At 50.2% G+C, this 15,061-nt stretch overlaps 2 protein-coding genes across 5 annotated transcripts in view; both read left to right on the top strand.

Annotated features, from left to right (window-relative positions):
- LOC147192384 (myosin-10) overlaps positions 1 to 11,602 on the top strand; it is a 31,144-nt gene extending 19,542 nt beyond the window's left edge. For both annotated transcript variants that reach the window (XM_086132821.1, XM_086132820.1), the window contains 32 exons: positions 7 to 102; positions 505 to 623; positions 754 to 906; positions 981 to 1,154; positions 1,238 to 1,411; positions 2,336 to 2,450; positions 3,087 to 3,280; positions 3,489 to 3,610; positions 3,772 to 3,841; positions 3,928 to 4,088; positions 4,196 to 4,304; positions 4,441 to 4,572; positions 4,660 to 4,866; positions 5,401 to 5,538; positions 5,680 to 5,803; positions 5,888 to 6,059; positions 6,863 to 7,075; positions 7,145 to 7,289; positions 7,373 to 7,579; positions 7,737 to 7,841; positions 7,923 to 8,075; positions 8,153 to 8,401; positions 8,490 to 8,702; positions 8,793 to 9,005; positions 9,082 to 9,243; positions 9,313 to 9,441; positions 9,510 to 9,598; positions 9,714 to 9,837; positions 9,905 to 10,113; positions 10,201 to 10,309; positions 10,720 to 10,892; positions 10,995 to 11,602. In XM_086132821.1, the coding sequence (XP_085988947.1) occupies positions 7 to 102; positions 505 to 623; positions 754 to 906; positions 981 to 1,154; positions 1,238 to 1,411; positions 2,336 to 2,450; positions 3,087 to 3,280; positions 3,489 to 3,610; positions 3,772 to 3,841; positions 3,928 to 4,088; positions 4,196 to 4,304; positions 4,441 to 4,572; positions 4,660 to 4,866; positions 5,401 to 5,538; positions 5,680 to 5,803; positions 5,888 to 6,059; positions 6,863 to 7,075; positions 7,145 to 7,289; positions 7,373 to 7,579; positions 7,737 to 7,841; positions 7,923 to 8,075; positions 8,153 to 8,401; positions 8,490 to 8,702; positions 8,793 to 9,005; positions 9,082 to 9,243; positions 9,313 to 9,441; positions 9,510 to 9,598; positions 9,714 to 9,837; positions 9,905 to 10,113; positions 10,201 to 10,309; positions 10,720 to 10,892; positions 10,995 to 11,148 (4,907 nt within the window). In that variant the 3' untranslated portion in view covers positions 11,149 to 11,602. The remainder of the gene's footprint in view (positions 1 to 6; positions 103 to 504; positions 624 to 753; positions 907 to 980; positions 1,155 to 1,237; positions 1,412 to 2,335; positions 2,451 to 3,086; positions 3,281 to 3,488; positions 3,611 to 3,771; positions 3,842 to 3,927; positions 4,089 to 4,195; positions 4,305 to 4,440; positions 4,573 to 4,659; positions 4,867 to 5,400; positions 5,539 to 5,679; positions 5,804 to 5,887; positions 6,060 to 6,862; positions 7,076 to 7,144; positions 7,290 to 7,372; positions 7,580 to 7,736; positions 7,842 to 7,922; positions 8,076 to 8,152; positions 8,402 to 8,489; positions 8,703 to 8,792; positions 9,006 to 9,081; positions 9,244 to 9,312; positions 9,442 to 9,509; positions 9,599 to 9,713; positions 9,838 to 9,904; positions 10,114 to 10,200; positions 10,310 to 10,719; positions 10,893 to 10,994) is intronic.
- A 160-nt stretch (positions 11,603 to 11,762) lies between these two features.
- LOC147192383 (serotonin N-acetyltransferase-like) lies at positions 11,763 to 14,522 on the top strand. Of its 3 annotated transcripts, none has more exons than XM_086132825.1 (4): positions 11,763 to 11,920; positions 12,321 to 12,539; positions 13,429 to 13,583; positions 13,720 to 14,522. In XM_086132825.1, the coding sequence occupies exons 2-4, from the start codon at positions 12,386 to 12,388 to the stop codon at positions 14,089 to 14,091; spliced, it is 681 nt and encodes a 226-aa protein (XP_085988951.1). In that variant the 5' UTR covers positions 11,763 to 11,920; positions 12,321 to 12,385; the 3' UTR covers positions 14,092 to 14,522. The 3 variants fall into 3 exon arrangements, with proteins under 3 accessions (XP_085988951.1, XP_085988953.1, XP_085988950.1); XM_086132827.1 differs by having other exon boundaries at positions 11,763 to 12,077; XM_086132824.1 differs by having other exon boundaries at positions 11,763 to 12,539.
- The last annotated feature ends 539 nt before the right edge of the window (positions 14,523 to 15,061 follow it).

Raw genomic sequence — 15,061 nt, 5'->3', positions numbered from 1 at the left:
TGTCAGGCATGTTGAAGGTGGTCTCAGCGGTGCTGCAATTTGGCAACATCGTCTTCAAGAAAGAGAGGAATACCGATCAGGCCTCTATGCCTGAGAACACCGGTGAGCTTTCAACAAACGCACACACACACACACTCACGTACTTAATGAGCCGCCAATCTTGAAAATGGGATGACGACGTACTCTCAGCTTTCACCACAACAGATGTTCAAAACCTTCTTGCTGAGTTCCAGCAAAAGCTCACTCCGACAACAAGTTCGATTGTCTTCCTGGCATTTGACGGTGTGACGTTGCGATCGGTCTTTCAAGTGTCGCCGGGCCGCATGTTGGAGTGTCGGCGCGATCCAATATTCCTGCAGAAGTCAGACACATGAATAGACTTTTCTCTTTCCTCCGTCCTTCTAATATCGTCATCAATTCATTTCATTTGTAGGTATGCAAATGTTATATTGTACAATATGTTGAAGCTTGTTTTGTTTGTTTTTGTTTTTTTTGCTCTTCCAGCGGCACAGAAGCTCTGCCATCTGCTTGGAATGAATGTGATGGAGTTCACAAGAGCTATCCTCACTCCGAGGATAAAAGTAGGCCGAGACTACGTCCAGAAAGCACAGACCAAGGAACAGGCACGTTGCTCATTAACTCTACTCATAAGAAACGTGTTGCCGAATGATACGAAGACATATACCGGTAGCTACACGTTAAGAGAGAATCAGTTCTGGAAATTGTCCCGGCTCATTTGTAAATTTTGCGCAGGCCGACTTTGCTGTGGAAGCTCTGGCCAAAGCTACGTACGAGCGACTGTTTCGCTGGCTGGTCCACCGCATCAACAAGGCCCTCGACAGGACTAAACGTCAGGGGGCGTCTTTCATCGGCATCCTGGATATCGCCGGCTTTGAAATCTTCGAGGTGGAAATGAATCTCCCGCTCGCGCGGCCATCTTGCGCTCCCGACATCCCGACTAACTCGCGCCTCCTTTTAAGCTGAACTCATTCGAGCAGCTGTGCATCAACTACACCAACGAGAAGCTGCAGCAGCTCTTCAACCACACCATGTTCATCCTGGAGCAGGAAGAGTACCAGAGGGAGGGCATCGAGTGGAGCTTCATCGACTTTGGCCTCGACCTGCAGCCTTGCATCGAACTCATCGAGAGGCCGGTTTGTGCTCCTCGCCCGTACGCTCGAAATGTCGACGCCGCTCGGTCCCGTTTGTTTGTTTTAAACAAGCTGCGTCCCCTCAGAATAACCCGCCCGGTATTCTGGCTCTGCTGGATGAAGAGTGCTGGTTTCCCAAAGCCACAGACAAGACCTTTGTGGACAAAGTGCTCCAGGAGCAAGGCACCCACACTAAATTCCAAAAACCACGTCAGCTCAAGGACAAAGCCGACTTCTGCATCATCCACTACGCGGGCAGGGTATGTCATTCTGTCTAACTGGAGCGCAGCTGAGTGAGAGTTACATGCGTGGAATGTTATTCTAATCTTAAAAATAGATGTCACGTTTATTCCAGTCCCCTTATGTCGGGCTAATGTTTTAAGACCTTGATGAGTTACATCATTGCCTTTGTACAATAGCCCAGTTGTTGTACTGCCGCCTCTGCAGGATTCTCACATCTGGTTCACATTGATGTGAGGCCGACGGCTTCGTGCGGTTTTCACCTTTGCGCGGTCATGTGTGAAGAGAAAACGCGTAGCTTACGCTCCCGCGTTTTCCCCCCTGCGGAAGCTCGTCAGTCGGAGCCGATGATTTCGGAGCCTCTTGAGCCTTCTAGTTGGACTTAAATGCCGCGTTCCGCCTTCTCGCATTTGTCCGCATGAACGCGGCGATGAGCGAAGCTCGCCACGCCAAACAGAAGAGGCTTCATGGAGTATTCGCTCCGGGAGGCGGCATTTCATTTCAACTTGTTCAAATAAATCCTCCGAGACAGAGTAGCACTGAAGAGAAAATATGTGCAAACAGCGTGAGTTTGCTTTTCCGGGATTCTGATGAATCCCAGATGGGGAGCGGGCATTCCTCATCTCGGGTTCCTCACCGTGTCGGTGACTCGGTATGTCGTGCTGTGATCCCGCACTCTCTTTAGCGAGTCGGGCATCACCGTGTTACAGGCTAGTCCAATTAACATAGCGCGGCCGACATGCTCCCCGATGGACGCGGTGACCCGTCAGTCCAATGAAAAGAGTGGACAGGAACAAATTTGGTCATCCCCATTGACGCTGCGTGTGATTTAGGCGCAAGCGCCCCGTTGTAAGTTGAAGTCGGAACACATACTGTCGTAATGCCGCAAGTCGAAGGGGTTTTGTAGTTATGGTCCAAATAACACGGGAGTGCTGCGTCCTCAGGTGGACTACAAAGCTGACGAATGGCTCATGAAGAACATGGATCCCCTGAACGACAACGTGGCCACGCTGCTGCATCAGTCCACCGACAAGTTTGTGGCGGAACTCTGGAAAGATGGTGAGAGGTGGCCACTGCAGCGCTTTGGCTTGGTTCTTGGAGATGAAATCATCATACTCTTTTCCTTTTTGATATCACTGGGTGTTATTTTGTCATCCCTCCATCACGACTGGTGTCTTCCTCGTTAACGTTTTCAAGTCTTAGATTTGCTTTTGTGAACATTTCCAAATCACTTTTTTTTCCTTCTTTCTACCCACAATCTTGCTGCTGCAGACTGTAAATTTCCCCAGTGTGGGACAAATAAAGGATATCTTAATCTTAAAAATGAGTGAGAAATATTGAAGATTGTAACTGACTATTTTTCAGGTCATTTTTTAAAAAACTTTGACCATAGTAAAAAAAAAAAAAAAGAGAGAAAAAATCAGTAGATGTTTCCAAGGGGAAAAGTAGACACAGTACGCGTTTTTTTTGTATTTTGACAGCTTTGAGGTCAAACCGGGCGGCGTGTTGTGGTCTCGGTGGTTTTCGCCGCCGCTGCCACACTGGCAAAGAATTGCACACGCGACGACTTCATCTTCATTTTACAATATCCTGCATTTATCATTTGGCCGCTTAAATGTGTTGAAACGGCTTGACTAAAGTGCCCGGTTGTCTCGATGCATCGCTAACAATGTCATCAACGTTTGTCCCCACCAGTGGACCGCATCGTCGGCCTGGACCAAGTCGCCGGCATGAACGAGACGGCATTCGGTGCCGCGTACAAAACGAAGAAGGGCATGTTCCGCACAGTGGGCCAGCTGTACAAGGAGCAGCTGTCCAAGCTGATGGCCACATTGAGGAACACGAACCCCAATTTTGTCCGCTGCATCATTCCCAACCATGAGAAACGAGTGAGTCGCAAGAACGGTCGCACTATTTGCCATTTCCGACAGTACATTTTACAGACAAACAACATGCATCTGGTATGATATCGTGAACTGTACAAAGAAAAAGAAAATCTCAAAAATAGCCATGCAGAGTTTCAACTGACACTGCCAGATCGGTATAAAATGACAGTCGAGGTTTATTTCCTGGTTGTGGTTTGTCTGCCTCCTCCAGGCTGGTAAACTGGATCCTCACCTGGTTCTGGACCAGCTAAGATGTAACGGTGTCCTGGAAGGCATCCGTATCTGCAGACAAGGCTTCCCCAACCGGATTGTCTTCCAAGAGTTCAGACAGAGGTGCTTTACTTTCCGTCTCTCGGCTTGCGTTCCATTGTATAGATAGCTCGGCATCGTCCATAAAAACCCACTTTGAATAAAATGGTCCATCAATCCTGATGGCTCATACGCACTTTTCAGCCGTCTCGCCCTCTCGCCCTACCATTCACTTCTTTGCCCAGGTATGAGATTCTCACTCCGAACGCCATCCCCAAAGGCTTTATGGATGGCAAGCAGGCCTGTGAGAGAATGGTCAGCAAACACACCGTTACAACCTTGTCATTGGCTGTTCAATACGGTCTCAGTGTTGTTTATTTCAACATTTCCCTCTTTGCTAGATCAAATCCCTGGAGCTTGACAACAACCTGTTTCGCATCGGCCAGAGCAAAATTTTCTTCAGGGCGGGCGTGCTGGCCCACCTGGAGGAAGAGAGGGACCTGAAGATCACAGACATCATTATTTACTTCCAGGCTGCTTGTCGCGGCTATCTTGCACGCAAGTAAGGGGACGGCGCCCGCATCGGTCATCCGCATCAAGTTGACGTTTGTGGCAACCACATTCCCTCCGTTTCATTTTTCTTTTTCCCCCTCTCTCATCTTACTTCAGAGCCTTTGCCAAGAAGCAGCAGCAGCTCAGTGCACTCAAGGTTCTCCAAAGAAACTGTGCTGCGTACTTGAAGCTGCGTCACTGGCAGTGGTGGAGACTCTTCACTAAGGTGTGCTTTTCTGTGACCACTAGAGAACAGGACATGTCGGAAATTACACATCACCCCACCCCTCGCTATTACCACTGCGTTCCAAGAACAAATCCCTCCGAGCACGTGACAACTGCTTGTTTCCCTCCGAATACAGGTGAAGCCCTTGCTGCAGGTGACCAGACAGGAGGAGGAGATGCAGGCTAAAGATGAGGAGCTGGTCAAAGTGAAGGAGAAGCATACAAAGGTGGAGGGGCAGCTGATAGAGATGGAACGAAAACACCAACAGGTCAGATGCAGTGATGGAAGTTGATGCTGACAAACAGAAGATTCCTGTCATGCTTAATCAGTTGTTGTTGTTGTTGTTTCGACATAGTTGACGGAGGAGAAAAACATCCTGGCGGAGCAGCTGCAGGCAGAGACCGAGCTGTTTGCGGAGGCTGAGGAGATGAGGGCTCGCCTGGCTACCAAGAAGCAAGAGCTGGAGGAGATCCTTCATGACCTTGAGTCCAGACTGGAGGAAGAAGAGGAGAGGGGCCAGGGCATGGTCAATGAGAAGAAGAAGATGCAATCCCACATCCAGGTGAGCCCCGAGCATATTAATATCATACAAATATGCATTGTGGTTGAGTGGTTAGCACGTGGACCTCACAGTGCAAAGGTACCGGGCTCGATTCCAGCTACGGCCTTCCTATGTGGAGTTTGCATGTTCTCCCCGTGCCTGCGTGGGTTTTCTCCGGGTACTCCGGTTTCCTCCTCCAGGCTGGTAAACTAGATGCTCACACAGGAAGGCCGGAGTCGGAATCGAACCCTGCACCTGTGCACTGTGCAGCGGACGTGATAACCAATCAGCCACCGTGCCGCCCTTGTCAAACCATATTTATAGATTTTAAAACCAATTTCACAAAGCTTCACAAATATTTAATACGTGTGCCGCCTGTGACACAGTTGACCTTTTCCTTTCTGTATTAGTCTTTGAATTTTGTTCCACCTCCAGATACAGTCTGCTTTCCAGTCGTTCTCATTTTTTTGTTGAATTTAGATGCATACAGTATGTTTCAGACTACCTCGGTGAAATGAACGGTGTGGGTGTGCTCGTGCGTCTTTGTGTTGGTAGGACCTGGAAGAACAACTGGATGAGGAGGAGGCTGCTCGGCAGAAGCTGCAGCTTGAGAAAGTGACAGCTGAGGCCAAAATGAAGAAATATGAAGAGGATATTTTGCTGCTCGAGGACCAAAACACCAAGTTTGTCAAGGTGAGACCCAACCAAAGATGTTCAAAGTCCGCTTTTCTTCATGCCAAGTGATTTTCAGTCAGTTCTCCGGAACGTATCCGGGATTAAAACAAAGTGATGAGCACGCACGCAACCTAAGAGTGTATACATGGGCCCTTTTAGGAGAAAAAGTCACTGGAGGATCGTATCAACGAGATGACCATTTTCCTTGCTGAGGAGGAAGAGAAGGCGAAGAACCTGGGAAAGGTCAAGAACAAGCAAGAGATTATGATGGTTGACTTGGAGGGTAAAGGAGATGTGCCTTTCTCATGTGAAAGAAGGCCCCCAACTACCTCTCGGCATGTCTAACATTGTCCAATTTTTAATCCAGAGAGGCTTAAAAAGGAAGAGAAGACCCGTCAGGAGCTGGAGAAGGCTAAGAGGAAGCTGGATGGGGAAACCTCTGACTTTCAGGACCAGATCACCGAGCTCCAGGCCCAGATCGAGGAGTTCAAAACTCAAATTGTCAAGAAGGAGGACGAGCAGCAGTTACTTCAAACAAGGTAGGGGATGAGTCACGCGGGACGAAAGACGGAGGTTCACGAGCCGAATGCCGCATGCGGGGTCTGGGCAAGATTAGCCTTTTAACGCCACGGAGAGCTTCCGGCATGATGAGCGTGACATCAATGTTGCCCTCACCTCATTTCACATTGATGCAACGACCTTTTATGTGCTGCATGTTATTGCACTGACGGCATATGGAAGTATACAGATCGAGTCTCATCACCTGGGTCTGACCCAACAAAGTCTTTATTGTTCTATTCTTACTGTTCTGGAATGTGCCATTGTGTGATTGGTGGCTTTTTGCACTGTATGGATCTCGTATGTCTTCCACAAAAGTGGCCATGGAAGTACGCAACGACTCGAACAAAAGTCCAAGCAGGGTACAAAGCCAACTGCGCAGTTTTGAAGTTGAAGTCAACATGACTCACTCATTCACCACAAATGACTACTGAAGTGCAAGCGGGTGATCGGCGTCAGTCAGAAGTCAGAAAGGATTTTGGAGCAAACGTCTCATCAGAAAAGAATGCCAATATGGCCAATGTACAACAGTAACTCTGTCTCTGCTGCCACCCAGTGGCGAGGTGTCAGAACAGACTTTTAAATGATTCTTTTTTAAAATAATGCTAATTTCACAACGTGACTTTACCATAGCTAGTTTTGTCTCCATCCTATTTGATTGTTATAATTGGCAGCACATCTGCCTGACAGTCCTTCGGGGAGGTTTGCATATTCACGCTGCGCTTGTGTGACCTTCCTCTGACATGAGATAAACATGTATGAAAACTCGCTCGATGTTTGACAGGGGTGAAGATGAGGTCAACCAGAAAAACAACGCTCTGAAACAAGTGCGAGAGCTTCAAGCCCAGCTGTCTGAGCTGCAGGAGGACATGGAGTTGGAGAAACAGGCCAGGAACAAGGCTGAGAAGCTCAAGAGAGATTTGAGTGAGGAACTGGAGGCGTTAAAGACAGAACTGGAGGATACGCTTGATACAACTGCTGCCCAACAGGAGCTCAGGTAACCATTTCTGGATTTGTCCCACTGTTTCGGAAATCAAGAAGCTTGAGACATTCCAGTCCTTTGTAGGACCAAGCGAGAGCAAGAAGTTGCAGAGCTGAAGAAGGCCATTGAAGAGGAGACGAAAAACCACGAGGCTCAGATCCAGGATATGCGACAGAGGCACGCCACTGCTTTAGAAGAGCTCTCCGAGCAGCTTGAACAGGCCAAGAGGGTGAGGTGCCTTCCCCGAATACATCCCGTCCCACCTGGGGGGGGGGGGTCTGAATATTAACGTTGCCTCCAACCTTTCTCCAGTTCAAAGCTAATTTGGAGAAGACCAAGCAGAGCCAGGAGAGCGCCAACAAGGAAATGGCCTGTGAGGTCAAAAGCCTCCAACAGGCGAAGACGGAGTCCGAGCACAAGAGGAAGAAACTGGAGGCTCAGCTGCAGGAGGTCACCGCCAGAAACACCGAAGGCGAGCGCGCCAAGGGCGAGCTGACTGAGCGTGCGCACAAACTGCAGGTGAGACGGCATTTGCAACGCCAAAGCGTGCCTGCCGTCTGTCGCCGGCGTTCTGTGTTTTAGATCAACTCAACCAAGGCTTTCGTATAGGTCTCGAGATTTCAGAATGTGTTCCAAATACTGTCCCGAGCGGTCAACAGAGCATTTCTCCGCGCAGACCGAGCTGGACAATGTGTCCGCCACGCTGGAAGACACGGAGCGAAAAAGCATCAAGTTGACAAAAGACCTCGCTGGACTGGAAAGTCAGCTCCAAGACGCGCAGGTGCTGCACACGGTCTTTGGATGGGACGCGATGGACGTTTGTTGATCGGCGAGTCGGAAAACGGATGACGTGTTCGCGCAGGAGCTGCTCCAAGAGGAGACCCGTCAGAAACTGAACCTCAGCAGCCGCATGCGCCAGTTGGAGGAGGAGAAGAACGGCCTCCAGGAGCAGCAGGAGGAGGATGAGGCCGCCCGCAAAAATGTGGAGAAGCAGTTGCTGAGCTTACAGGCTCAGGTGGGTCGCGTCATCTCCGATATCGCGAGTGTCTTTTGGTTCTCAATTTGAGTCGCGCTTCCTCCTCCCGTTTGCAGCTGTGCGAGAGCAAGAAGAAGCTGGAGGACGACGTGGGAACGATCGACGGCCTGGAGGAGGCGAAGAAGAAGCTGCAGAAGGACTTGGAGATGTCGGGCCAGCGCCTGGAGGAGAAGACCGTCGCTTTTGAGAAGATGGAGAAGACAAAGACTCGTCTGCAGCAGGAGCTGGATGATCTCACCGTCGACTTGGATCACCAGAGGCAGAGCGTGTCCAACCTGGAGAAGAAACAGAAGAAGTTTGACCAGGTGAGAGCCGAACTGGAAAGCGCATTTTGATTCGGCCGGCGTGGGTGCAAATATCGGCAAGTGGGCATTTCCGTGTTCTTCTCCGTAGTTACTGGCTGAGGAGAAGAGCATTTCGGCCCGATACGCTGAAGAGCGCGACCGGGCGGAAGCCGAGGCCAGGGACAAAGAGACCAAAGCTCTGTCCATGACCCGAGCGCTGGACGAAGCTCTGGAGGCCAAAGAGGAGCTGGAGAGGGTCAACAAGCAGCTCCGCGCCGAGATGGAAGATCTGATGAACTCCAAGGACGACGCGGGCAAGAACGTGAGCCTCGTCCGAGCCCGGCGGCAAATCCTCTCGGGGCGCGTGAACGGAAAAGCATCGTTGCGTTTGTCGCTCCCCTCTCGGCCGAAGGTTCACGAGCTGGAGAAGTCCAAGCGCGCGCTGGAGCAGCAGGCGGAGGAGATGAAGACTCAACTTGAGGAGCTGGAGGACGAGCTGCAGGCCACCGAGGACGCCAAGCTGCGCCTGGAGGTCAACATGCAGGCCACGAAAGCGCAGTACGAGCGGGACCTCCAGGGCCGCGACGACCAAAACGACGAGAAGAAGAGAGCGCTCATCAAGCAGGTGCGGCGTCCGGCTCGGCTTTGACGCTCGGTCGTTGGCCGGCGGCCCACCGGATTGCCTCGGCTCCTCCTTTCAGGTCCGGGAGATGGAAGCGGAGCTGGAGGACGAGAGGAAGCAGAAAGCTTCGGCCGTGGCCGCCAAGAAGAAACTGGAAATGGATTTGAAGGACGCGGAGGGTCAGATCGAAGGGGCCGGCAAGGCTCGAGACGAAGCCGTCAAACAACTGCGCAAGTTGCAGGTGCGCCTTGGACGTCCTTCCTTCACATCCGATGAGCTTCGCATGGCGACACCAACGTTTTGTCTTCAGGCCCAAATGAAGGACTACCAGCGGGAACTGGAAGACGCCAGAGCCTCCAGAGATGATATTTTTGCATTGTCGAAGGAAAACGAGAAGAAACTGAAGAGCCTGGAGGCCGAGATTGCGCAGCTGCACGAGGTACCGTCCCGCCTTGAGAATGGAATTTCCCCCTCCATTTTGTCTCCCTCAACCTTTTGTCTCTGTAGGACCTGGCGGCGTCGGAGAGAGGACGACGCCACGCCGAGCAAGAAAGAGACGAGTTGCAAGATGAAATCTCCAACAGCACATCTGGAAAGTACGTTCGTGCTCTACGCCAGGAGCGCCCGACCGGTCCGTCGGGGCTCCGCATCAATAGCCGCGCCGGACTTTCCTCCTCAGCCTCGCTTTCTCTTTCTCCGCTCGTGTCAAAGGACGGCTCTGATGGACGAGAAGAGGAGGCTGGAGGCTCGCGTCGCTCAGCTAGAGGAAGAGCTCGAAGAAGAGCAGGGCAATATGGAACTCCTCAACGACCGCTTCAGAAAGACCACCATGCAGGTGCGGCGTTTGGCAAGCGCTTCCCCGGGAGAAGAGAATCGCACAAATTGTCTCTTTGTCTCGGCAGGTGGACACGCTGACCGCAGAGTTGAGCGCGGAGCGCAGCGCGTCGCAAAAGAGCGACAACGCCCGGCAGCAGTTGGAACGTCAAAACAAGGAGCTGCGGGCCAAGCTGGGCGAGCTGGAAGGTTCCGTCAAGAGTCGCTTCAAGGCTTCCATCGCGGCGCTGGAGGCCAAGATTGCGCAACTGGAGGAACAGCTGGAGCAGGAGGCCAAGTCAGACTCCGCTTGACTCGATTTGCCACGACGGGGAAAAGCTGTCGAGGCCGAAACGTCGACATGTTCCGTTAACCTTCTCCGCAGGGAGCGAGGAGCGGCTAACAAGTTGGTGAGGAGGACTGAGAAGAAGCTGAAAGAGATTTGCATGCAGGTGGAGGACGAACGCCGCCACGCCGATCAGTTTAAAGAACAAGTATGTTTCCCGGAATTCGAACGACACCTCGCACACTCGCAAAAAGTTGCGTTATTTACTTATTTGTATAGTAAGGCGTTTTTAGCCGAAAAAAACGACCATGTATAGTGTCTTTTTTCCCCTTAATGTAACAAAAACCAAACAAAATACTCATTTTACCAAAATAAATACTAAACATGAAAACAAAAATATCCTTTTCATTTGTACAATTCCCCTTTTCACATCCCCTCTGAAATCACTTAAAAAATATATCAGAAGAGGAGTTAAGAACCATTTTAAAGAACAAGTATGTTTCCTGGAATTCGAACGACACCTCACACACTCGCAAAAAGTTGCGTTATTTGCTTTTGGGTGACTTCTTTTTTTTTTTTTTTTTTTTGACACATCTTGCTGATATTTTGTGTGCGAAGGTGGAAAAGGCAAACTCTCGTATGAAGCAGCTGAAGCGTCAGCTGGAGGAGGCAGAAGAGGAGGCCACGAGGGCCAACGCGTCGCGAAGGAAGCTGCAGAGAGAGCTGGATGACGCCACCGAGGCCAGCGAGGGTCTCAGCCGCGAGGTCCACACGCTGAAGAGCCGCCTCCGGTACTCTCGCCACATACACACTGAAATTTGCAATCCTGGCATGGCTGGGGGGGGGGGGGGGGGTTGCGTTTTACTGAAACGGTGCTCCTGTTGCTGCGCTAGGCGCGGCGGCCCCATCAGTTTTTCCTCCAGTCGCTCGGGCCGACGTCAGTTGCCAGTTGAGGGATCGTCTTTGGACCTCCTGTCCGACGACGAGCCGGAGAGCAAGGTCACGGACAACAACGCCAACGAGGCCGCCACCCCCCAGCAGGAATAAAAAAATGGCGACGCGCCTTCAAGGAGGAACTCTGTCAGCTTCCTGCGTCTAAAAGGCCTTTTGCGGTGGCGCGCGTCTTAGCGTGTCGCATCAAGACACCGGCGGTTGGAATCCCAACGTCCTCTTTTGCCAACAAGTGTTGCCTTATTGGTCCCGCAGAGCGTCGTTAAGCCGAAACGGCGTTCATCTCATCGCTAAATCCTAGCAGGTGCATTAAAAGTACACATAAGTTATTTTGGATGAGGAGTCGTCGTCCGGCCCTGCACAACAACGCTTTGCTTGCGTCTAAAAGTAGAGCTTGAACGCAGTCCATCTCCTTCTGATTGCAATTAGCTTGCGCGCAACCTTTTTGTGCCTTGTTCCACTCCCTTCAAATACATTTATGCCAGCGATACTGTTCATATACGCATCATTTTGTGAAGATGTATTTTAATAAAACATCCATGTCACGATAGTTTGGAGCGATGTTGTCGGTGTTGTTTGTCTCTGCCGCTCCACCAGGAATTGAAATGACCGCGACGCTTGAGTTTCTATCGAGCGTACGGACTTCAAGACGCGTCGACATCAGCCGCGTTTATCGTCGAGGTGCCGTGAGTGAGCCGAGGAGATAACGTGTCTGTTAATTGATCGAAAACAACTTCTATAATCCTCCATGATGTGACTCATAGTCATAATCTCTCCGTGCTGACGAGGGACGCGCGTGCGTGCCGGTCGAGTGCCCAGCAGGCAGTCGGACAAGGAGAACTGCTCCGCCAGAAACAAAACAAAACGAGTAAGTGACCGCATCTCTCACTGATGACCTCCATCGTGGGGGGGTCATATTTTGATTGGCTACCGTCTTCATGTTTCCTCTCCATCGTGTGCTCCCTCCTGTGCCTCGAATTCCAAACCATAAACAGCTGCTTTTAGTCGCTCATGTCGGTTCTCCGGTGAGTGGATGTTAATGAATACGCCGGAGGAGGAGATTGATGATTATATGCCTCGCAGAGACAAAACCCAAATTGCATCCGTGCGAGTACAAAAAAAAAATAAAAAATGACGGGCTTCAGCAGGAGGCCGCGAGCAGCTGAGGCCTTCGACCCGGCGTGGCAATATTCAAATGCAAATGAGAGAGCGTGACTCACTCACGGGCGTCCTTTAAAAACTCAAACGCGTGTCTCGCTCTGTCCAAGCGACTCCTGTCCAAGGCCCTTTTGGAGCGGCGGGGGCTGCCGGCCGGCGGGTGTTCAAGTGTGCGATGTCTTCGCTGATCGCTCAGCCCTCCGGCGAAGCGACGCAAGCGTTGCCCTCGGTGTCGCCCGGCATCCAAAGGAGGCACACGCTCCCCGCCAGCGAAGTCAGACCTCTCAACACGCAGGATGCCGTCAGTGTGTTTGAGATTGAACGAGAAGGTAAGACGTCTCCTTCGTCTTTCTATTGATTGGCTTGAAAAAAAAAAAAAAAAAGTCATTCCCCATTTTGGGTGGACTTGGATGTATGACTGCTATCGCTGCCCTTAGAAGAGATTGTGCACTTCTAACTGGGATTTCGATGAGTCAACCAGCTTTTTAGAGCTGCTTGTTCAATATTGCAGATTTCTTTTGTTCAATATTGCAGATTTTATTTTCAAAAGGAATCATGGTAAATTAACCATTCAAAAAAAAAAAAACGTTCCACTTCTAAATCTTCTCTACGCCACTCATAGAAGGACCTAAAAAGCTCCACTTTTTACCCCGGGAAATTACTGCAGCTCATTCCAGTCGCATTTCATTGTATTATCCACGATTTAACCCTCATGTTATCAGTCAAGATCTCATTGTAGATCGAGCTTCTCGGAAGGTTTTCAAACATACGGCCTGCAGACAGAACCGGACTGTCAGGGGGTCCGATCTGGCCTGGTTGGCTATATTAGGACTCAAAAGTTACTAAATATGGTTATTTGCCCCCAAAATGGCTACTTGTTTGCATTCCTTTGTGTATTGTTCTGTCAGGAACTTCCGGAATTCCTGATTCCTTTTGGCTGCCGCTGCTCAACCCGTTTTGTTTTCCCATTTTTTGTTATTGTAAAGTGTCCTTGGGTGTCTTGAAAGGCGCTTATAAATAAAATGTATTATTATTATTATAATCTGTTTACGAATCCCTTTGTAGGTTTGCCCCTACCTACTTGTAAAAAGATATCAAATGATAATAAGGACCAACGCATACAATGACAAGCATCGTAAAGACTTAGAATGAACTCTCGTAAAAATCTCTGTGTGTGTGCGTGTGCGTGTGTGTGTGTGTGTGTGTGTGCGCTACTAGCATTCATCTCTGTGTCAGGCGAGTGTCCACTGCACCTGGATGAGGTGCGTCACTTCCTCACTCTGTGTCCGGAATTTTCCATGGGCTGGTTCGAGGAGGGCCGACTCGTGGCCTTCATCATCGGTTCACTGTGGGACCGCGACCGGCTCGCCACTGTAAGTCCTCTGCGGGGGAGTGTCGAAGAATGGGGGTTGTGTGACAAAAGTTTAGAAATGGTCTTGGCATTTGAACCGAGGCGCGTCGCCTTTTTTTTATCGCCGCCGTCAATGTAAGCGAGTCTGTGTTCCTCAGGAGGCCCTGACGCTCCACAAGCCGCGCGGCTCCAACGCGCACATCCACGTGCTGGCGGTCCATCGCACCTTTCGGCAGCAGGGCAAAGGTCCCATCCTGATGTGGCGCTACCTCCAGTACCTGCGCTGCCTGCCCAACGTGCGGCGGGCCGTGCTCATGTGCGAGGACCTCCTGGTCCCTTTCTACCGCAAGATGGGTTTCAAGGTGCTGGGCCGCTGCGCCGTCACGGTGGGCGCCTTGACCTTCACGGAGATGTGCTACCCGATCAGCGGCCACGCCTACATGAGGCGCAACAGCGAGGCCATCCGCTTCCCCAACGCTCCCTTGACTTTGCCCCCTGCCCGCGCCAACGACCGGCAGATGGACGTGTGACATCATCGCCCGACAACTAAATGAACGCGATACGTCTGTTTCGTTTCTATTGTAACCCTTGTCGATGTTATCCGCATACCGCACGTGATGTGCAATCCGTTTTTTTTAAGGTACCATTTGATTTTACTTAACGAATACAGGAACTATTAAAATATGATTTTAAAAAATATGTTGATGAAGAAGCACAGGAGTGTGTGTGAGGGAAGTTGTGAGTCATGATAAGCCGTGTCGCACGTCTGGAAATAGGCTTGAGCTCCTCAATCGCTGCTCCTTAGCTCGCGTCAACACTGGGGGGGATTTAGCTAGCCGCCCATTAGCTCCTCTTTAAACATTAAATTAACGAAACACATTCTCTGCTATCATGTTGTTTGCGTGCATCTTACTGTGAAAATTCAAATAAAGTGATTTGCCCATGCCAGCAGAGGACCGTCTGTCTGAGCCTCGTTTCAGTGGGTTTCTTTTCATAATTGTAGTCGTAGAGCCCTCGGAGCGCTTTTAAAAGCTCAACAGGCTGCTGATAGGAAAAAGATTCCCCGCCCCTGCTGTAGTTTGACCTTGTAGTCTATGAGTCATCTCTAATCGGTATGCTTAATCCAATCCTCAAAGCGTATGACTCATGAGTGTTAACAAGAATTTGCTTTTAAATCCAGTTAATTCGCATTGAGATGTACTTTCTAAAAGCGTCGAACGGAGCAGTATCAAACTCGACAGATTGCTGAACTGATGTATTGTAATGTATTTTTGTGTGTATGTTTTTTAAAATGTATTTTATTTAAAACGACCATGTATAGTAAGGCGTTTTTTGCCGGAAAAAAACGACCATGTATAGTAAGGCGTTTTTGAGCCGAAAAAAACAGTATAGTAAGGCGTTTTTGGCACGAAAAAAACATAGTATAGTAAGGCGTTTTTGAGCCGAAAAAAACGACATAGTATAGTAAGGCGTTTTTGAGCCGAAAAAAACTGTATATTT

Source organism: Hippocampus guttulatus, chromosome 16 (assembly GCF_054856545.1).
Source record: "Hippocampus guttulatus isolate MCC_2025c chromosome 16, RoL_Hgut_1.0, whole genome shotgun sequence".
In the NCBI taxonomy this organism is placed as follows: domain Eukaryota; kingdom Metazoa; phylum Chordata; class Actinopteri; order Syngnathiformes; family Syngnathidae; genus Hippocampus; species Hippocampus guttulatus.
This window is presented reverse-complemented; position numbering and strand designations above follow the sequence as displayed.

Bases quoted from the DNA above. Each gene is read 5' to 3' on its own strand.
- LOC147192383 (XM_086132825.1), top strand. From the start codon at position 12,386: ATGTCTTCGCTGATCGCTCAGCCCTCCGGCGAAGCGACGCAAGCGTTG. The intron at 12,540-13,428 runs GTAAGACGTCTC...GTGCGCTACTAG, and splicing joins GTTTGAGATTGAACGAGAAG to CATTCATCTCTGTGTCAGGC. The intron at 13,584-13,719 runs GTAAGTCCTCTG...TGTGTTCCTCAG, and splicing joins ACCGCGACCGGCTCGCCACT to GAGGCCCTGACGCTCCACAA.